A 23,520-nucleotide genomic window follows, 5' to 3' on the forward strand; every position below is an offset into this window, starting at 1 on the left:
ATTATATAAAATATATATAAATAAAATATCCTCTCTTGTAAGAATTATCAATTATAAGATCAATCAAGGAAATGAATATAATTATCAGTATAATACAAACATTCAACATGTGTAGACGTATGATTATTGTAATTTTTTTATTTTATGTATTAACGATAGTTACATCATATAATTTAAAAAGACAAAAAAGAATTGTTGGTGGTAGAACAGCTGCACCACCTCCTGTAGATGATCCCATTGTTTATGTGACGCAAAATGAAAGACAAGCACGTATTTATGGTACCCGAGATCCAAATAAAGGATTTTATGTATTTCGTGGTATTCGATTTGGACTTCCTCCAATAGGTCGTTATCGATTTCAAGTAAGCCAAATTTTTATTTACAAATGATTTTATTAAAAATGAATTATGTATAGTAATTAATTCTAATAATTCTACTAACTTTTTTTTATAAATAAAAAGAATATTATTTTATATGATTTAAGTAAAAAAAATTATATTTTTAAATAATTTAAACATATTACAAATGAAAATTTTATAACAAGATAATAAAAATAATAAATCAATCTGAATTTAAAAAACAATGTTATAATGATATATTTTATCATCATACAAAATATAGAAATGAATCAATTTATCAACTCCATTATTTATCAATTCATACATCCTGTCATAACGATTATAATTTAATAAATATATGTATCTTATTTTTGCATGTGCATAACAATAACACATTATCCATTTAAATTATACTGATTTTTAAAAATAATTTTTCTAATTTTATTTTACTAGTTTTTATGAATGAATGAAATAAATAAAAAAATATTAATTTTTAGAGACCTAGACTTTTACATTTGAAAGGTGAAATTAATGCTACACAATGGGGATCTCCTTGTCCACAACCAAATAATATTAACGGCCAAAAAATCGAGGGAAGCGAAGATTGTCTTTTCTTGAACGTATTTACACCTATGCTCCCGGATTCCAGTGATGGATATCCGGTATTAATTTGGATCCATGGGGGTGGTTTTAGAAGAGGTTCTGCTTGTCAGTATGACATGAGGAATCTAATTAAAAAAAAATTAGTAGTTGTGTCTATCCAATATAGATTGGGTTCACTTGGTAATTAAAAATTTATATATATATATATTTATAAATATAATATTATATTTATGATATTTTAAAAAAAAATACTCATTCAGGATTTTTAAGTCTTGGCACAAAGGAATTACCAGGTAATAATGGTATATTCGACATGATGTTGGCGGTTAAATGGGTGAAAAATTACATTCAATATTTCGGTGGAAATCCGAAAAAAATTATAGCATTTGGTCATGGTACAGGAGCTAGTGCTGCTTTTATGCTTGCATTATCCAAATTATCAAAAAGTATATATTTTAACCTGTTCAAAATTCATAAAATTCGTAAATGTTGTATATTTATAAAAAAATTTGTACGAATTTTTAGATAATTTTAGCGGGTTGATTGCTATGTCAGGTTCAATTTTATCTCACTTTGCATTTGACAAAAATCCTGCGTCCACAGCACAATATATCGCTTCAAATAACGGATGTCCTACGAACAATACAATTGAGATGATTCGTTGCCTTCAAGAAATACCGGTTGATAAATTGATACAAGTTGATTCTAACTTAGAAACTGTACGCTCTGCAGTTCAAGGTTTCATATCTAGTTTGTCAACTTTACTAGGCCCTGGTCCTGTGATTGAAGGAAACGATGATGGAAGGTATTTCATAGTTTTCCAATTCCAGGCTTGATTTCTTATGATGTTATTTTTTTTTTTTTTGAAGATTTCTTCCTAATTTTATCACCAACACACCGGAAAATACTTTAAAAATCGGAGATTTTCCATCAGTACCATTATTGATCGGTGTTATGAATAATGAAGTAGGAGGAGCAATCTTTGGAGATTACAAATCTGAAATTGAAAATAAATTACGTACCATTCCAAACTTTGTAAACGAGCATTTTATACCAACGTTGCAAAGCACAGTTTCAAATTTTGGAAATATATCCCGTTTTACACCTCAAGCTTTTAATAAATATTTTAATATCTTTAACACTAGAAATAACTCTGCTCAAATTGCAAAAATAGCGGAGGCCATGGGAGATTCTCTGTATAACGTTCCAGCTTTTCTTACAGCAAATCATTGGGCTAAAAAATCCGAATCGTTTTTATACAGTTTTGATCATAAGAAAACTCGAAAATGTGGTAGAACTTTTTTATCAGAATTACCTATAGTGAAAGCAAAACATGCTTCAGACGGTATACAAATAAATCATTGTATTTTTAAATATATTAAGTATATTATGATGCATTTTATGGATATACTTTTTTTTTTATTATTATATTCATAGATATAATAAGTCACGGCGATGATCTTGGATACATTTTCAAGGAAAATAGTATTTTTGGCGAACCATCACAATGCATCGAAGAATTAAACGAAGAAAATGAACGCGTAGAAAATATTTTCACAAATTTAATAGCTGAATTTGCTAAGAGTGGAAAACCTGATATAAGGTTTTCATCTCAAAATAATACTTTACTTCCAAACATGCTTCCAAAGTTTTCCGATGAAATCAATCCATTCATTAGTATTACTTCAACACCTCGCATAATGGAACAATTCAGGTAATTAAAATACCTGAATAGAGATTAAGTAAATTATAAGAAATTTAAACAAATATTTTATATTGCTAATTAATTGTTTTAGATACTGTGAAATGGGTATGTGGACGGGTCTTGAGAAACGATTACAATCTACCTCGTGTAATTTTCTCAAAAGTATCGTGGATATTGTGGACAATACTGAAAAAGTAAATAAAACTGTTCAAAATTATTTGAAAAACGAGGCAAAAAATATGAGTATCAATAATTTAATTAAGATTAAAAAATATACCTCAATAACATTTTAACATTAAGAAAATATACAAATGATTCAGAAAGAAAATTTTATTACAAAATTGAAGAATATTTTATCTATATTTGATATCAAGAAATGCATGGAATATATATAATAATAATAATAATAATAATACATATATTTTTGTTTTAAACTAATTTTTTGGTATATCCTGAAACAATTGTAATATTTCTTCTTCTCCTTTTTCTAATTCTGAATTTATTTGATTTACTTCAGATGTATTATTTTCTGGACTAGGATCAATATTTTCTGTTATATCCATACTTTCATCGGTTCTATTGTCAGTTTGTTTCATGATGTTCGATGAGGATATTGAATCTGAAGTATCTATATTAATTTCATTTGACACTGAAGTTTTGTTTGCTGATTTTTTGCAAATTTGTATAACTTGTTCATGTTCTATAATATTTTCATTTTGTATTGTGATTGTCATTCGTTCTTCCACTGTATTATCTCGTTCTTCCACTGTATCATCTCGTTCTTCCACTGTATCATCTCGTTCTTCTAAAGGATCTTGATTTGTTTGTACTATATCTATTTTATTTTGAATGTTGTTTATTATTTCACTTTTATCAGAATTTGTGATTTTTAATCTTTTATTTGATGACGGTTCTATACTTTTATTTAGTACAGTTTCAATGTTAGAAGAAGTTTCATCTTCTATTATTACGTTATGTTCTTGCACAATTTGATCATCAGAAACAAATTCCTTTTGTATTATTCTAAAAAAAAAATAATATCATATAGCGATATCGATAAAATTTTGCACGCAACAATTGTTGAAAAATGTTTTTATATAAGTATATAGACTTTTAATACTTACTCTACTTGAGTTAGTTGGATAGGTGGAGCATAAGGATGTATGATTTTCTCAAGTTCTGCCAATGCTATTTTAGCTTCTTGAATGATATTTAAATTATTATCATTTAATGCCATTTCAAATATTTCTAAAGAATATTGCGTAGGTAAAGGCATTAAAGAATGTGGATTCATTTGTGAAGCTCTTAAAACTCTAAGCAATAAGAGACGACAATCAGGATATTCTTTATAAAATTTTTGTTCGGTATTGCTCAAATAACAGTCATATAATAAAGATATTACAATGTTTTGTACTGTCTGAAAAAAGATAGAAATGATTATATTCAATGTTAAACTTTACAATAAAATTTAAAATAAAAATTCTTACTTTAAAGAATGTTTGTTTTAAAAAAATTCCGCTACTGAAAAATATATTTTGCAATATATCAAGAGCGATTTTACATGTATCTATATCTAGATAATGTTCTTTATCAGAAGCAATTCCATTATTTAAATATATTCCTTTCTCATATTGACTATCTCGCAAACGTTTTAAAGCTCTTTTTGACAAATTTTGTGTCTTTTGAATCTATAACAATAACATTATAATATAAAAAACAATTGTATTAAAAAATTATTATTATTAAAAAAAAAATAAATTGTTTTCAAATGTCTAAACTTACAGTTAGTAAAATACGATCTTTTTCTGGTACTATATCTTTTAATATAGATAGAAGATATTCATCTGCAATAGTTTCTATACCTGATAATGAATTAGTATTCATTAACCAAGAGTTAAGACATTTATAAACAGATATCCTTACATTTCTAAATGGTTTGTTTCCATTAATTGTTATTTGATTTACTAAAACATTTTCAGTCCATTGCAATGTTTGAAGAAATAATTGTAATATTGTTAAACCAAATGGTATTAATTGTTCCTTAAATCTAAATATTTTAATATTATTAATTTCATTTTAACAATAGTATAATATATAAAAATTATCATATTCTTACCCATTTATTAATGAATCCAAAACATGGAATAGTGCGATATGTAATTCTGGTAAAATTAGATATAAAATTTGTTCTTTAACAGAATTTTGATTCTTTATGTTTGATGGTTGTATTGCTAAACCTCTACATAAAACTTTTAAAATCTCATGTGGTAATACTGAATTTTTTGTGCCCAATCCACTGTAAAAATATAAATTATTTAAAGAATTTCATTTTTTATATTCAAATAAATATTCAAATAATTTTTAAACTATTTTCTTACCATAACATATATGATAAGTAAGAACATAAATTTAAAAATCTTTGTTTTTGTTTAAAATAAAATTGAATAATATTTTCCTCAGATATATTGGGCAAGTCTAATTTATCCGAGATATTTACATTTTCTAATTCTATTAAATTAGAAAATAATTCATCCATTATTACGTGTAAACTATTACAAATAAGTGCTTGGTTATATGTCCAACAAGTATAATTTGATTTTGAAACTGAAGGTTTAAATGAACGCTCTGTTGCTTTTGCCAAAAGAGCATAACATCTTGCACTTGCATTAACTAAATTTTTTTGGGAAGAATCAATTTGTAATAATATAATCTTTTTTATAGATATCTAAATACAAAATATCAAAATACATATGAACAAACATATTTACAAAATATATACAATACATTATAAAGAAAATAAAGAAAATTGATTACCTGAAAACGTTCACAAACTTCAGGATATTGATGTAATAATACAGCAATTAAATAATATATTGGACCACAATTTTTCTCTGAATTCAAATTATTAATTATATTAATAAATTGTTTCACAATTTGTGTGGATACTTGTTTTTGTATTTCAGGAATATCTTTTGACCGGATTATTAAAGAGCCAAGAACTTTACAAGAAATAGATAATTCTTGTAAAGTACTATGAATACTTTCTAATACTTGCATACTTTTTGATATCCATAGTATGCAATATTTCGAAAAAATATCTTTCGAACATTGCGATAAAATTTTATCCAAAATTATTAAACCACTATATCGAGATTGTGATTGATTTAAATAAGTATTTATAGTGGATATAATAATATTTTGTATTTTATCAATCTAGGAATAAAAATATATAAATATTTGATATTAAAAAAAAAAACAATATGTTTATATTAAAATATTTATCTTATATGCATATTTCTTTTATATATGTAAGAGGTTATTTTCAAATAATTAATTTTACCTCTTCTATGTTGAATGGTATATCTCCACTGAAATTTATTAAATATTGTAAAAATTCATTATACTCTTTTGAATTTTGATCAAAAAAATTAATTAAATCCATAATTGTTGCTATTTTACTTTTACTTCTAATAATCCACGTGCTTTCTACTATTTCATAAATGAGGTTAGCTTTCTTAAATTTTGAAATGATTTGAACATGATTTATGATTTATATACGAAATATTATTCACAAGTAATTATACAAAGAAATTAAATAAATATCATTATATCACTCATTTTAACATAATGTTATTAATAATAAATTAACATAATATTATTAATAATAAATTACTAAAAAGAAAATAGAAATTTCATTTCAGAAAAAAATGTAATAAATAATATGATAAAAAAATTTACAATTTAAAAATAAACATAAATATATGTAATTAATTATAAAAATATTTAATTTATATTTTAATTATAATATAAAATAAAAATGCATATTAATATTTTATAAATTCAAAAATTAAATTTAATATTAGAGATATTTTTGATTGTTGCATATATATTATACTATTTTTATAGTATAATCTAATTCTTTTTCGTAAAGTATGAAAATTAATTGTATAATTTAATCATTTTTTTCTTAAAGAAATGAAGAAGAACTTGATATTTTATGATACAGATGTTAAATATTATTATTGAAATAATTAATTTTAAATTTTTCTTTTAATTTCAATTTATATATTTATACATATTTGCATAAATCGCGCGCTTAGGAATAATTTGAAAGCAGTAAACACCATACTGAGATTCTTTTACGCAATGCGATTGGCCTCAATCGTAAAAGGAATTATTATGTAATTTTGCAGTGTACTCAGCAATAACAATTTAAATATTTCTTTTTCTCTCATAGATAGATCACGCAAATCATTTGATGCTTTTTTTGTCAATCGTAATGTTCGAAAGTTTATTTTTTGTTTCAATAAAATAAATGTTTAAATGTATATGTATATGTAAAATGTATATTTTAATTATCTCATATTACATATTTTATATATATATATATATCTCATAATACATATATTTAGAAAAAAAAATAATTATACAAATAAAAAAAAATTTTTAAATCATTGTATTTCGTTACAAATATATAATGTAATTATGAATTTTTCTAATTTTTCCAAATCATACAAATTTTTATTAAGTATTAAAAATAACTAAGAAATAAATAAAATGATATAATTTTATGATAGTAGAGAAACTAAGTTAATATTTTATATAAAATATTGAATAGAATAGCGCGGAAAAGTATTGGATCGTTTATGAGTCTGTGTCATCATACCGTTATTCATATGTATTACTTATTTGTATCCCCATTACTTTGATTTCTTATAGGTTATTAGTTATACTTCGTTATACAAAATATAATCGATTTATAATTTTCAACAAATGACATATAACATAAGATTAAAATATTTAAAAATGTGATTTTTATAGTCGAAAATTTTAAGACAAATTATACAATGATCAAATATAGAAGATATTAAAACGAAATATAATTAAACAACATAGTAAATATTTATTGCATATTAGCGTATTTATTACATTTTTGTTTTTTTTTAATTAATTAAAGTGATATCGTTAAAAGATATAGAAAAAGATATAGAAATGTAAAATTAAACATAAATTACAAATCACAAAAAAAAAAATAAGAATAATCGATTAATGTAAAATAGAAAAATCAATTCAATTTCTTTATGTTTCAAAAAAATAAAATTTTTTTAATTAAATTAATTCGCGATAATGAAGAAGTATTAGTTCAGAAAGCAAAAATGGAGTCACGAGTAAGACGATACGAGTGAAAAAAAGAGTTAAAAGAAAACAAGGATATTTCAATTATATTCACGTACATATAAAGACGCTCGTAGGATATATATACAGACGCGGATTGTGTTGAGCCCTAACGCCTACCGGTCATCCTGCCTGATCAGGACAGAAGTTTTCCCCCTCCCGATTTTGCCCTGCCTCCCTCTCCTATGCTAGCATCCTTCCTCTCGCCTTCGAGACTCGATTCTAGCAGTCGTTCCTCCTCGAATCAGTTCCCCTACCTACCGGTGTCCAGTTATGTTGCGGAGAACGTTGCTCGGGCAACAATTTGTTTGGACTTTTGTTTTGAGAGATATCCCGTAGGATCGGTCGTTCCATAAAGATTATATGGATAGTATTACATTATCGATCGTGCGTGTAGTGATCGTGAAAAGTAGTTTCCGCTTGTTTTCTTCGATTTTTCGATAACTTCGTTCAGTACATTTACATTCCAGACCCACGCGTGCTTCTTAGTACGCAGGATCAAATACATTTGATGAATACATCCGTGAGAAACGTGAAAATATTTTTCGGTAATCAACATTGCTGAAATTTGTTTCAACGAGATTTCTTTCTGGAATTTTCAATGATCCAATCAGGAATGCGGCGCGAATCGTTAACGGAAAATGGACATTAAAGAACTATGTAAGTAATATAGTGAATAGCGGAATGGGATCTGTGCATACAGCCATATTGAAAACGATAAGTTTTCGAAGGTGATTTCGCGATAGTTCGAGAAGAAAACTATCGGATCGCGATTTATTTTCCACCGTTAGTGGTTTCTTTGCTTCCTTTACGGTCCGTGAGAGAGCAGACCCACCTTCTGACAGGTGGAATGTGGGGACCTAACATAGCCGTGGGGTCCGACAATCGCGATCGCAGCGACGTGAAGCGACTTGTTCAGGTACGTGCTTTTGCTTTGCCCGCGATTCCTGTCTTTTGCCTTTTCTTTCGTTGTTTTTCTTCGCTTTTGTTTTTCTTTTTTTCTTTTTTCCTTTCTTCTTTCTTCTCCTTGTGTTTATTGATTTTCATTATTTTAAACGTGGAAACGTGGATTCTACGAGAAATATTGATATATTTCATAAATATATTAATATATAATAGTAACATCTTTTCGAACGTAATTCGTAAGTAAACTAACCGTAAAAAAGAGTAGTTACTCTTATCCATGATACGGGAGTGAAAGTCAAAGATAATCCGTTTTAGAATAGACTGCATATATGAGTATCGTATAACTTTATCGTTTAAGGATAAGCAAATGGAGTACCACCGGATGTAAACCAGTTCTTGCATATCGTCTCGTGCCAGATTAATTTTAATACGCGTGTAACTTTAAACGCGGGAAAATATTCAACTTATGAAAAAGATTGTTTATCATTCAGAATGGCAATAATTTTCATCGACTATTTGTTTCATTGAGCGCACAAACTGAATTTTTAATATAATTATATACATTTAATATAATTACTTTAAAATACACAGTAAATAAATCTAGCACAGATAAGGAAATATACGAAAATTTTAATTAAAGATTAATTTCATAGCAAAACATGTATTGACTTTATTATTTATTTATTATTGAAAAGTTATATTGTAACGTATTTTACTCATTTCATGTTATTGACCTAACAATGATATTTCGAATGTATCAAAAATTTAACGAAATAGCAATTATTTTCACTTATTATCGACGACTTTAGAATTAGAAACAAATTGTTCTAAAATTAGAAAGAACAGAATACAAAGTTTGATTTTTTCATCTATTTTTAAAATCATCTAGTATAAGTTAATGGACGCGTAGCTAACGCGTTATTTATTTCTTTAATATTCCGTATTATGTAATATCTCAGATGATTATTACAAATATGGTCTTAACTATGCACTAATATCTGATTTAGTCACTTCAACATAAATTCTCGCCGGTCAATGTGGTCAATATAGCAATTTCTAACGCGTTAATATCTAAACATGGCGTAATAACGCATCTCCTTCAATTTGAAATAACGTACACGTAAAAAGTGCAAATCACGTTATTCATTTGCACGATAAATAAGGAAATCAAAAAAGAATTTTCAACTATCATCAATATTCCGATTGTCATTTTTTTTTTTTTTTTTTTTTTAAATTAATATTAAACTTCCGTTTCGGTTATGATTCAAAGAGTCAAAAAAATGGTAGATTTGACTTTCACTGAGTGGTGCACTACTTTCACCGAGCCTCTTGTATACGTAAGAAAATTTCGAAATGAAAAGTTTCTGATAGATCTCGACGATTTTTATTTTTATTTCGTTTAATTAAGAGTAAACAAAAATTTGTAAAAATCATTATCATCGTTTAAAAAACGACGTAACTATTTTCGTGTCTCGCGAAAAATTTAAAATTCACTTCCAATTTAAAATTTTAATATATTCGACGATTCGATCGATTTCTTATCAGTAAAATCATCTTTTTTACACGAATATGTAAAAATACGCATATTATACGCAAAGTAGAAATTTTCTGAAATATAAATACTTTATTTCTTAAAATATATTCTATGTAAAAAATTTCTATATAATTTAAATCTTTTCTTATTACATAATTCTATATTATATATTCCTTCATCCAATTTATATATTTTAAATCCTGTTTTTTATTATATAATTTTCTTTAATGTTTTAGAACGAGCGCAATTTTAAACTGGAATAATAAGATGTTGCTGCGAGCCAACTAAGTTATTTCAATTGATTTTATTACATACATACGTAAAAAGATTGCACAGTGATAAGAAGCGGAAGATGTGTTTGAGTTGTGATTTACATTGTTTGCACTCTTCGAATACGAATTAAATTGCACGTTAAATATTGTTTATTTCTGACTCACGTATTTATCTACTTTTTATACTTTTTAATCAAGTCGGCAATTACAATTCAAACAAGAATTTTTTTCCCCCTCCCCCTTCCATTGTATTCCCACTCAATCGTTGTGCCAACAACTTATATTGAGAGAGCCATTAGATTGTCTAATAATATTTCAGTTTTTAATTTCCATAATTATCGTTTTAAAAAGTTTCCAAAAGAAATTAAATAAATAGAATAAAAACATAATAAAAAGAATTTAATATCATCAACTTCTCGCCATCATTCTAATTATCAGATTATTCGTGTCATTCGTCTTTGGATGGTGTTGTTATATAATTCCAACAGAGTCGAAAAATATATATAAATCGTATTATTTTTCCTCTTCAAATATAGATTAAAAAGAGATCTCCTAATTCCAATTTATTCATTCCCTTTCGAGTACTTTTCTTTTTTTCTTGAATATTATTTTTGTAATAATAATAATATATATCATCATAACAATACGAAGAAATGTTATTTCTTCGAGCGTATCATAGAAAATGACCCACATCGTTATCCTTGCGGGATGAAATATATCGTTGTTGATACGATTAAATCGTATTATATCGTGTATCCGAATCGGTTTTCAGAGCCTGACCTTAACCAAGAAGCAAGGTTTATCAACGTTGAATTAAATTATCCGGTCATATATATTATTTACCTCGCTTAATTCCTTGTGTTATTATTATTATTATTATTATAATGACATTTGCAACGTTACAAATCATCTAAATACCTGTAAACCGGTTTTCTGGTTTTTAATTTCTTAATTTATCCAGATCAATATTGAGAATTTTTTCAATATCGATTTTGATCATCGAAAAACATTTTTCACGACGAATGGAATAAAAGAATCGAGTAGAAAAAGGCTGTCATCCAGAGACGAGCCGTCTCAGGGATAAGTCATAATTCACGGTGACCTTCCAATTTGACTAATCGTCCTACGGGGTCAACTCGATTACGCGAGGTTACTTGCCTCCGTCCGTACCAACCTCTTTGTTTTCGTCCTCCTTCACCTTTTCTCTTTCTGCCTTCGTCGTCTCTTTTTATGCCCGTTTATATTTCCCAGAGAGATATTCCGTTTTGTTTTCTTTTCATCTCTCTCTTTCTCCTTCTTTCCTTTTCTACTCTACCGTTACAAAGAAACGAAAAGTGTTTAGAACGCGACGCGACGCGTGTGTATTGCGAGTGTCGAATAACTTATCGTTTGTTGGTAAAAATAATACGGAGGAAGAATCGTTTCGAGGAATTTTTGTAAAGGGATTTTTTTTTTTAAACGTATCGAAGCATAGAATTCTTTCGAACGATAACATAGAGAGAGAAAAAAAGCTTCATTGTGGTCAGAGCTATGTGGCGACATCCAACGTTGGACGAGCAATTTTAGAATTATTAATATTTTCTTACGAACTATCCGTGCGCATATGGTTGAATCTTTTGTTCTATTCGTTCGGATATATTTATAGATGATATTATTGGAGGGAGTGGGGGTTTAATTATCGATAAGTGAGAAAAATATATTTTATATTTATTGTCGCATCGATTAAGAAAAATATATTGTTTGACGAGATAGATAAGATAGACTTTTTAAGAGAGTCTTCTCTATTATAAAAATATTATACTTACTTTTTTCGCGTCTTCCACGTCTCTTCTAGCAGTTTGTTTCTCGGTTTATTTTTAATAAAACGGCGCGTTGCTCGTTGAACTTCTTTCGCGAAGAAATTTAAAGATAAGATTTCTAGAAATTTCTTATTGTTTTATTTGATGTAGTGCAAAAAAAAAAGAATGCTGTTTGTTTTAAAGATTTTTTTCATCGTTCTCTTCGAAGAAAACTTCTTCGTTTTCTTACTCGGAAATAATTCTTTGCGAATTCTTTCCCACGTGTCCAACTTTAGAATAAAAATAGCGATCAATTATGTTTTGTGATTACAATGGGACGGTAAAAATTCGAGAATTTTTTTTTATTTTGTGTCGTGGAAAAAAATAATTCTTCTTTTATCGATTATCTTTTAATCATCTTTACCGACCTTTTTGTTACCGACTGCGATTTAAATGCAAAGTTGCAGAGTTTTACATAACCGTTTTTACGCAATTGTCTATTTTTGTAACGAATAATTATATTTTATCAAGTAAAAGTTATATCGGCTATTTTATAAATATATTTTAAAAACGAATCGATAAAAAAAAGGAATATATAAATATATATATAGTATTAAAAAAAAAAATGTTTGTCAGATGATGCGTTCTATATTTCATGTTAATCAATTTTTTGCCAATGTTTTTATTCGTTACGTAGTTAATAAAAAAATTCTACAATATTTTAATACGTTATTATATAACGTTGTTTACTTATTAAAATAACAAATATTTCTCCACAAACTCGAAACTACGAGATATATTAACATTTCATTAAGAAATAAAACGTATATCTTTTCTTGATGATGAATCGATATAAATATTCCACCTTTCATAAGATAATAAGATAAATAATGTTTGTTAAAGCAGATCGATACGATTTATTTATAAATTTAGATAAGAACTTTCTAAAATCATTAAGATAGATAAAAATAAATAGATAGATTTATTTTCTAGATAAATACATTCCTTTTTTTTTTTAACCTTAACGATTAATAATATTATGAATATATTATTAGGAACGATGTCGTGCGAATAAGTAATCGAGAAAATGAAAAACGAACGAATCGGCATTTTGCAAACAAGTGGAAATCGTTCCGCCTCCTCCTCCGCATTAACATTCAGCGCATAACCGTTATCGTTTCTACGTGCAATGCACCGTGCCTGCCCCTCGCGTGATATTCCGCGCGCGCGGCTCATCCGTTCGTTTCGCGATTTCGTGGTTTCGAAATAATACGAGTATTAACGCAGCGCGCCGAGCGAACGCTGGCCGCGAGCAAGTAGCGACAAAAAAATCGGTTTGTAACGATCGATACCGGGGAGAGAAACGGTCGAGCGAATCGAGAAAGAAAGAAAAATCATCGAATCGCGCTAGAAACTTTCGATGGATGCGTGGTTCCCCGATACTCCGGAGAGTAGCGAGTTAAAATTATTTTCTCTTGTATTTTTTCTCTCTCTCTCTCTCTTTTAAGCAACGGGAGAAAGTTTTCGAATTTTTTTCCTTCGAGAGAGACACGTTGAAAAAGAAATGGTAAAAATTTTAGTCCTCGCGCGCAGCTAGCAGATAAAATATTTTAATTAAATGGATTTATTTGCAACGAAGACGGCTTAATAGACGAGTTTGAAATTGAATAGGGAGATACAGGTGGAGAGAAATGTCGTACGCTTTCACCAAATTACAAACGGTGGACAGCGAAAGTTGTTATTCTTTTATGTCGCCTTACAAAATTCTGGGGGGGTAATGATGTAACGTTATGGGCTTTCTTTCGAGGAATTCGTATATCTATTTGCATACAGTATGCATTTCTCGCGGGAGTTTTTTTTTTTTTTTTCTCTCTCTCTTTTGTCAAATTACTTTCGACTCGGAGGACTTTTGAAGGAAATGGAAGTTAACGGTAATAAATAAAAGGGAAAGTTTAATAAAGAGGAGCTTAGGAGCTTAGCTGGTAGACAGGCAGGCAGGTAGAAGAATTAAAAATTCTAGAAGAATAGATACGTAAGAATGTTGGAAACAATGAATTTAAATCTCATGGATTTATAGCAGGTACGCGCATCTGTTGTTAATGACCCTTCTCGATGGTTGCTTGTACTAAAAAAAATGATCGACCGAGGTAGAAATCTTTTGTGTATCAGAAGAAATTATTTAAAAAAATTAAACGGAACTTATATACACGTTTATATTTCTATACGATTCTTTTTAATGTTCTTTTTAACGTATAGAACAGTTGGCACGGTTTTTGGAACGGAAGAATTCCTCCCGTTGGATCGCGAGATACACGCTGAAAATATATATATGAAAACGAGGCAGCATATGTAAGCATTTAGTTTCCCGGCGCAAGATTGTCTCTACGCTTCATCGTGCACTAGGTCTGTCGTATGTACAGGAGCGCACGGAGAGGAGACACACGGCGAGCCTGCCAGCAGCATCGAGCGAACGCATCTCATTCATTCGTTTCGAAAAAAAAAAAGAAAAGAAAAGAAAAGAAAAAAAAAAAAGATACGCTCGGTACCAGTTCCGCCTCTATTGTTCCTGGCCGCAGAAACGCACACGAACGATCGCGCAATTTAGCCAGGTGTATGGAGTGTATATACGTGCAAGGTGGTCGGCCGTCGACCAATCGCGTGGCGAGTAGTTAGGCGCCGTCTGTAGTCGGACGCTTACGTCGCGAGCCAGCGGCACACTCGTGTCAGTTCGTCTACGACCGCCCGTGCATGTGTGTCGTCCAAACGTTTGCTTTCCCCCTACGGTTTGATTTCACGAACGCGTCTTTCTCGCTCTCGACGTGTTGCAAACGTGTTGACGAATTTCCAGTGATCGAACGTGATTGACGAACAATACGCAAGAGAGGTTAGGTTATCGAAAGCGTGCGACTGTACAAGGTAGGCGATTTTATTCGTAATTTATTGCGAATCGAGCGAGGCGTTGTGAAGGGTGAATTTTCGTCGAATGACACGAATGTATGTTTTCGGAGTATCTTTAACTGTAAATTGACCGAGGCTCTGAGTGTTTGTATTTGTTTTTTGGAATACGCGGTGCGCGTATTCTCTTGTGTTGATATTTAGAATATTATTTGCTACGAATTTTTCGCGAGTATTGCGATTTGATAAAATAATTTCGAGTAAAATGAAGGTTATATTGACATTCGGAAATAAAAATATGCACAATAGGATACGAATTGCGTGAAATATAATTGGAGATTAGGTAATAAAAAATTGAGATATGAGATATATTTAATAAAATTGAGTTAATAACGATCGGATTAGCGATTTATTAGAGATAGTAGGAAAGTATTGCAGATAGATAATGATATCAATATATCGATATCAATGCGTTTTATTATCAGAAATCTAATAATAATATTAAAATTAAAATTAGAAATACAAACGTCATGTTCTTTACATCCTCCATCATTTGCCCGTACATCTGTACTTTATGTAATAATTATCCGAGAATAATTTTAAAGATAATAATGTCAAATGATGTAAATGTTTGGAAATTTGAATGAGTTGATTTCGAATTTAATCTAATCTAAAATTTGACTTTATTAAAATTTACAAAAAAAGATAAATGTATCGTTACAACTCGATCTTCCATTTTCCTTGTTTAATTTTAATCCTATTAACAGGGGATGCTGTTCCATTGAATAACAATATGACGTAATATCTCATTGTTTCTTCTTTATTGTGATTGATATCGAAACTCTCGATGTCCTCGAACGATGGTGTTTCGTTTCGCGTACGTAATTTTGCTAGAAAATTTTTGCTAGAAAATTTTGCCCTCCGCGCAACCTCGATGTTATCGATAGTCGATCTCCGTTGCGTGAACGTGTTAATAAGCGTTCCATTGTCCAAACTCGATAATAAATTTTCGAAAAAAAAAAAAAGAAGTTTCATCTCTCGTGGAAAATAGAATAAATTATTATTAATTATTCGAGATATTCCTCTAATCTCGTTCCCTCTCGTTTATAAATTAATCTCGATGAGAGATGTCGGCGTTATTAGAGGAATCGTATCGCTATTGAGCAAATATTTCCTTTCCTTATCTGTATCCGTGTGATTAGCATTATGATATTGGCGATTGGCCAACACGAAGGCTTAGATTTCCCGATATATATTTTAAAGAATTGAAGTAACACTTGTTGATTAAGATGGTAAACAATAAGTAAGAACATGGATTAATCGAAGTAATGGGGGGATAAACTTTCGATAATCGATAATCGAGATTTGAGGAAAGAAAATTGACGAATACATCGATGAAAATCGAATTTGGATATTTTGTGATATTTTAAAAAAATAAATATTATTGCGGTATCAATTTATAATGTGCAAATAACGCGTTAAAGTAACTTTCTATTCTACGGAATAATAAGTCGAAATTCAATCGGATTCGTGTTGTAACACGCATTGCAATCGAAAAAGGAAAAGTATCTGTATGCCAATTATGATAAAATTCACGGTAAAAAAAAATATATATTTCGCGTTTGAAAATTTAATAACGATATTATATCGATATATGTCCCTAGAAATAGTTCCTAGAATATCATCCAATTTGATTCGCAATAGGGATATTATAAGGTATTTTAAAAATATCTTTGTTTAAAAAAATTAAGAAAGTTAAATATACGAAAAAGAATGTAAAGAATACCATTCGAAGATAGTGTATACCTTTTTACATCGATATATGTCCCTAGAAATAGTTCCTAGAATATCATCCAATTTGATTCGCAATAGGGATATTACGACGTATTTTAAAAATATTCTTTTTAAACGTTTGTTTAAAAAAATTAAGAAAGTTAAATATATGAAAAAGAATATAAAGAACACCACTCGAAGATAATATTTTACATGTATCTGTTCCTAAAAATAATCCCTAGAATATTATTCAATTTGATTCGCAATAGGGACATTACGAGGTATTTTAAAAATATCCTTTTTAAACCTTTGTTTAAAAAAATTAAGAAAGTTAAATATATGAAAAAGAATGTAAAGAACACCATTCGAAGATAGTATATAGCTTTTTACATTGATATATGTCCCTAGAAATAATCCCTAGAATATTATTCAATTCGATTCGCAATAGGGACATTACGAGGTATTTTAAAAATATCTCTTTTTAAACGTTTGTTTAAAAAAATTAAGAAAGTTAAATATACGAAAAAGAATATAAAGAACACCACTCGAAGATATATACCTTTTTACCGTGCCAGATTTCTTCAAACACTTAACCCTCTCGTACTTTATTCGCACTGCGAATAGCGAGCAACGTCGGTAAAACCGTTGATTCGTTCGAATTTCGCGTGAGAATCGGACGAAAGCAATTACAGAAGTAAGAAAGGATCGTGTGTATATGTGTGTGTGTGTAACGCTCGAATTACGTACGAGAAAGATCGCAGTCGGATGGTAATTGATAACCACAAGTAAGATGGACGATCATTCGGAATTATACGCGGGAAAACGAATCCTCGAATAGGAATGGATACGTGAGCGATGGTTATTAACCGTCCGATTGGTCAACGGTTGGAACGGGAATCGAAGTTTTTGTGAACGCATTTCGCGAACGACTTTATCGACGGAGACCGTCCTGTTTTAGGATAACGAAGGATCTAAAGTGTTTTCTAAACGAATATAAACATACGTATTTGTTACGTGTCGCGGGTACCTAGACGTAATATTGTCAAGTGCCGTTATATCCTGGAACAACTCATAAATATGTTGGACGATGTACACGCGTACGGTTAATAACGCGAGCCCTAAACGCGATGATAGATCGTCTAATTGTAACGGTGGAGATGGTCGCATAATTTGTTACGGTGTGCGGCCAATAGGATCGCTACCTACCTACCTACAGAGTCACTACGCTGGAGGGAAAAAAAAAAATATTCCTGGATTATTTCTCACATAGGCGCGCGCTTAGGTACTACCTATTCGAGTTTCATGCAGATGATTCCCGCCTTACGTCATTGGCCGTGATGTAATTAACCGCGGAAGTTAACGAGCGGCGATCGCCGGGTTGCAGCGTTGCAGGGAGCGGCGTGGATTGAAATCCATTTGGAATGTCGCGGTATCCCAGTGTACAACACGCTACCGTGTTTCACGATTCGGTTTCTCTGTAAATCGAGTACAACAACAATGCCGATTATTATAAGATAATTAACGAACGATAGGAATTCTTGGAAAGAATGGGTTAGGCAATAATACGAAAGATAAAAAGAAAAAAAAAGTACGGATGAAAGAAAACGGATGACAAAGATCTTCTTTCAAAGTCGATCGAGAAAAATTTCTTTCATCGTGTTCTCCGATATTTCCCCCTCCCCTCGCCCATTGGCGAGAAATAGCGGGCATAACTATTGTGCAAACTCCTTATCTCGTTGTCAGTCTACCGTAAACTTGACTTTACGAGCATAGCACGGCTGCGAGTGAGCGCGTGTAACTTTTTCGTGGTTTCCTTCGTAGTAAGTAAGTAAGTAAGTACTTGGCTTCGTCTCGCCAACGTAACGGTTCCCCGTTGCAACCTGTCAGGCCTCGTCGCAACGGGCGGAAGATCGAATCCTCTCCTCCCCCCTCGACTCGCATTTTTTTTTTTTTTTTTCTTTTCTCCCCCCTCCTCGAGTAGAAGTATGCCACGGAAAAGCGCCATTTTCTTCCTACCTATCGCGGGATTCCACTCGAATTCCAACGGTTTCGATCTCGGGGAGAGATGGCGCGTTAGTCCACGGGCAGAACGCGATGAAAACGAAACACGATAGCGCTTCTTCCCCGCTTTGTGCTGTTGGCGAAAATTATCGCTTGATAGCTCAATACGTCGGATTCCGCGAATTCTATCGGCGATACGTACGAACATCGTTCCGCCATTCTTCCAGACAATCCGTGTGCACAAGAAACGTTTCAATCTTCCCCGAATTCCACGAATCGCGTATTATCGATATTATCTCGCCGCGATTTCTTTTCGAGAGAAATGTTTTTCGAACACGTTAGGATAATATAATTGGGATAATATAATTTTCGTATCGAAAGTGATTCGTCATTAAAAAATTGATACCTGTTAAAATTGATATATTTATTTATTTATCGGATAACTTTCAATTACTTTTTCTTTTCTTTTTGTTTTTTTCTTTTTTTTGTCAATCGATTTCTATTAATATCCATCCACGAGTTTAAAAATCCATTAAATTGCTCGCGTTAGATCGCGATCGGAGAGGATAATTGGGAATATCGTGGTCGAAACTCGACTACGCTGTTCGCAAAAAGAAAAAGTTTAATAGCGGAGCCACCTATGCGAGACAATTACGCGAGTGGTAATTAAAATTCCCGTGTAATATGTAGAGATATATTCAATTGTTCGAAATATAACAACGTTTACGAACGCGCGCGATTACCATGGCGAGTTGAACGCGCCAAATAATAATACGATTAAAAATTTCTAATTACGTTGATTAACTTTTAAAGAGAAAAAGTGTAATTAGAATTAACGTCTTAAAACGGGATTAAATGGCTCGAAGAAACCGAATCGTTTTCAACACAATGAATATATATATATATATATATATAGTGATCAAATTAGTTTTTTCTTTACTATAAGTCGATTATAAACGAGACTGTAAGGAGAAAAAAAAAATACGAGTCATTAAGACTTGTTATGTTTATTCACACATTATTATATTTATATAATATTTGTGTATATTATTATTTATGTTTCAATTTATTTATTTATATTTATTAATCATGGGAAAATTTTTATAGGTTAGATTTGAGTATTTTATTTTATTTAATTAAATAAAATAAAATATTGGTTTGTGGAATTTTATTTATTTTAGATTTAGGTTTTCAATAATATTAACAAGGTTATATTTTTTTATGTTTAAATAAATATATAATTTTTGAATGAAATATTTATTTAATTCGATGAAATTTAATTTTTTAATTTAATTTTATTTAATTAATTAAATTTAAATAGTTTAATAAAAATATTGATTTGTGGAATCAATGATATAATGTATATTATTTCAAATTGTTATTAAAATATTAGTTTGTGGAATTTTATTTATTTTAGGTTTTCAATAATATTATGTTTAGATAAATGTATAATTTTTGAACGAAATATTTAATTCGATAAAATTTAATTTTTTATTATTAATAAATTATAAATCATTAATATTTATTTTTTTAGTAAGAATAATTTTTTAATTTAATTTTATTTAATTAATTAAATTTAAATAGTTTAATAAAAATATTAATTTGTCAATGATATAATGTATATTATTTTAAATTGTTATTAAAATATTAGTTTGTGGAATTTTATTTATTTTAGGTTTTCAATAATATTATGTTTAGATAAATGTATAATTTTTGAACGAAATATTTAATTCGATAAAATTTAATTTTTTATTATTAATAAATTATAAATCATTAATATTTATTTTTTTAGTAAGAATAATTTTTTAATTTAATTTTATTTAATTAATTAAATTTAAATAGTTTAATAAAAATATTAATTTGTCAATGATATAATGTATATTATTTTAAATTGTTATTAAAATATTAGTTTGTGGAATTTTATTTATTTTAGGCTTTCAATAATATTATGTTTAAATAAATGTTTAAATAATTTTTGAACGAAATATTTAATTCGATAAAATTTAATTTTTTATTATTAATTAATTATAAATCATTAATATTTATTTTTTTAGTAAGAATAATTTTTTAATTTAATTTTATTTAATTAATTAAATTTAAATAGTTTAATAAAAATATTAATTTGTCAATGATATAATGTATATTATTTTAAATTGTTATTAAAATATTAGTTTGTGGAATTTTATTTATTTTAGGCTTTCAATAATATTATGTTTAAATAAATGTTTAAATAATTTTTGAACGAAATATTTAATTCGATAAAATTTAATTTTTTATTATTAATTAATTATAAATCATTAATATTTATTTTTTTAGTAAGAATAATTTTTTAATTTAATTTTATTTAATTAATTAAATTTAAATAGTTTAATAAAAATATTAATTTGTCAATGATATAATGTATATTATTTTAAATTGTTATTAAAATATTAGTTTGTGGAATTTTATTTATTTTATGTTTTCAATAATATTATGTTTAAATAAATGTATAATTTTTGAACGAAATATTTAATTCGATAAAATTTAATTTTTTATTATTAATTAATTATAAATTATTAATATTTATTTTTTTAGTAACAATAATTTAATTTTATTTAATTAATTAAATTTAAATAGTTTAATAAAAATATTAATTTGTCAATGATATAATGTATATTATTTTAAATTGTTATTAAAATATTAGTTTGTGGAATTTTATTTATTTTAAGTTTTCAATAATATTATGTTTAAATAAATGTTTAAATAATTTTTGAACGAAATATTTAATTCGATAAAATTTAATTTTTTATCATTGATCAGTTATAATTATCATTAATATTTATTTTTTTAATAAGAATAATTTTTTCAATAATTATTAATTATTATTTATAGAATTAGATTAATTTAATATTAATTTAATAATTTATAATATTTAATAATTTTGTTCTTAATTTCAATATATTATCTATCCACAATCCTCTTAGGAAGAATAGATTCAATTATCGACCGTGTTTAATCCAATTCAATTCCTCGTTTTTTTTCCTCTTCTCTCCTCCGTTGTAAACAATGGGACGAAAGGGTTGAGGAGAGAAACGATCGATTCTATTTTTTTTTTTCCATTCCATTTTTTCCACAGAAGAGAACGGAGAGCACGGCGATTCTTAACTCGACGATCCGTCATTTCCTAACGAGCGATTAATCGAACTCCCTCCCCCCTCCCCCCGACTCGCTTCCTATTTTCGAGCGAGGACAAATTAACGAGACGATCGAATAATTGCTTGGAGGATAGATAAATCTGCATCCCCGCTCGAACGCTCTACCTATCGCGAGGGTTCAACGGCTTTCTCTTTAATGGAGGTTTTTCACGCCAAGCTTTTTGGCCACGGTCTCTCGATTTCCTTCTTTTACCGTTCTCGCCTCGCGAGAACGAAGAAAGCGTCCTATTATTTCGTTCTGCGCGATATAATTCGAATAGGCTTCGGCTCTCTGGGCAAGGATCATCTGGCGTGGTGAACCGATTTTCACGGTTTCGCGATTGGAAAATTTGAGTAAGAAGCTCGAGGGAGAAACAACGTTCCCCTATTTTTCTTTTTTTTTTTAATGTTTATCATACCGACTTGTGTAACTTGGTGTTGGAAACAAAAGTCGATTCGTCGCAGACGTGACAACCGAGAAGAACACGGTAATCATGGAAAATACGAGGATACGGTAAAAAATAATCACGTGGCATAATTGTTTTCCGTAAACGTGTCGTAAAACGGCAGGCGAAAAGTGCACGGTTCAAACGTTTGCTCGAATGTATCGCGCGTAAGGATGTATGTATGGCGCAAGGCCGATCATCCTTGTGCGCGCACACCCGTTACACCACGCATGCGCGCGGTGTCCACGCAGAAAATATCGGGGCTATCGTTACGCCTGATGAATATTTGAACGTTTTAAACCGGTACAAGGCGTTGCTTTACCGAAACGTGTGACGTATTCCGACTGCCATTTATTAGTCCAGTGTGCCTACGGTCTATATATTTGGTCTAGGGTCTATATTGTAACCCGGTGGCAGGAAGAATTTTATTGCAGGATCGATACGTATTTGAAGTGAAGCACACGTGGCGTAGGAACGTGTTCGAATTAATATTTCCAGTGCGTTTACCGTTCGAGCGACTGGGCAGATGAGAAGAATTGCCGATAAGAATTTTCCTGGTGGCTTCGATCAGAAAAATTGCGTTGCAGCGAAACGATATAACATCTGTATCCGTAACATACGAGATTCATCTTGTACGTTAATCTTCATATTAGTTTTGCACTGTTTGATAGCGTGTTGGATTAATAATACATCGCGCGTGTTATAGGTATCGCGTTTAGCAAAATAATAATTCGAGATCTTGAACTTTGAATACATGACATTAGATTCTCGTTTCTTTCTTTTTTTTTTTTTAATCACTAGACTTGCCTCGTAATTATTATTATATACAAACTTAACTCGTTCGAAAAATTTATTTTTCTTTCAGCAACACCGATGACACTTCTTTTTTTGCTTCTCATCTGCATACTTATCCACGAGATA

General features: G+C 29.2%; 3 protein-coding genes across 8 annotated transcripts in view; 2 read left to right on the plus strand and 1 right to left on the minus strand.

Moving 5' to 3' along the window:
• Window positions 1–85: 85 nt before the first annotated feature.
• On the plus strand, window positions 86–3,311 carry LOC410187 (esterase E4). Its single transcript, XM_393670.7, has 7 exons — window positions 86–362; window positions 836–1,121; window positions 1,202–1,387; window positions 1,467–1,746; window positions 1,811–2,286; window positions 2,379–2,655; window positions 2,738–3,311. Exons 1-7 carry the CDS (start codon window positions 108–110, stop codon window positions 2,937–2,939), a joined length of 1,962 nt encoding a protein of 653 aa, XP_393670.5. The 5' UTR covers window positions 86–107; the 3' UTR covers window positions 2,940–3,311.
• On the minus strand, window positions 2,968–6,225 carry LOC100577127 (proline-, glutamic acid- and leucine-rich protein 1). The gene is made up of 8 exons (XM_006569180.3): window positions 5,987–6,225; window positions 5,461–5,859; window positions 5,025–5,371; window positions 4,763–4,942; window positions 4,429–4,693; window positions 4,134–4,334; window positions 3,771–4,063; window positions 2,968–3,669 (listed from the first exon to the last, which is right to left on the minus strand). Exons 1-8 carry the CDS (start codon window positions 6,086–6,088, stop codon window positions 3,081–3,083), a joined length of 2,376 nt encoding a protein of 791 aa, XP_006569243.1. The 5' UTR covers window positions 6,089–6,225; the 3' UTR covers window positions 2,968–3,080.
• Window positions 6,226–8,081: 1,856 nt separating this feature from the next.
• LOC408275 overlaps window positions 8,082–23,520 on the plus strand; it is a 45,508-nt gene continuing 30,069 nt past the window's right edge. For 3 of the 6 annotated variants that reach the window (XM_026443166.1, XM_016914577.2, XM_016914578.2), the window contains exon 1: window positions 8,082–8,740. The gene's annotated coding sequence lies outside the window, so the exon portion shown is untranslated. Of the gene's footprint in view, window positions 8,741–15,011; window positions 15,228–23,520 lie in introns of those variants that run through there. The other 3 variants (XM_006569177.3, XM_006569174.3, XM_006569176.3) reach the window with 1 other exon arrangement.

The sequence above is a fragment of the Apis mellifera genome, linkage group LG10 (assembly GCF_003254395.2).
Source record: "Apis mellifera strain DH4 linkage group LG10, Amel_HAv3.1, whole genome shotgun sequence".
In the NCBI taxonomy this organism is placed as follows: Eukaryota; Metazoa; Arthropoda; class Insecta; order Hymenoptera; family Apidae; genus Apis; species Apis mellifera.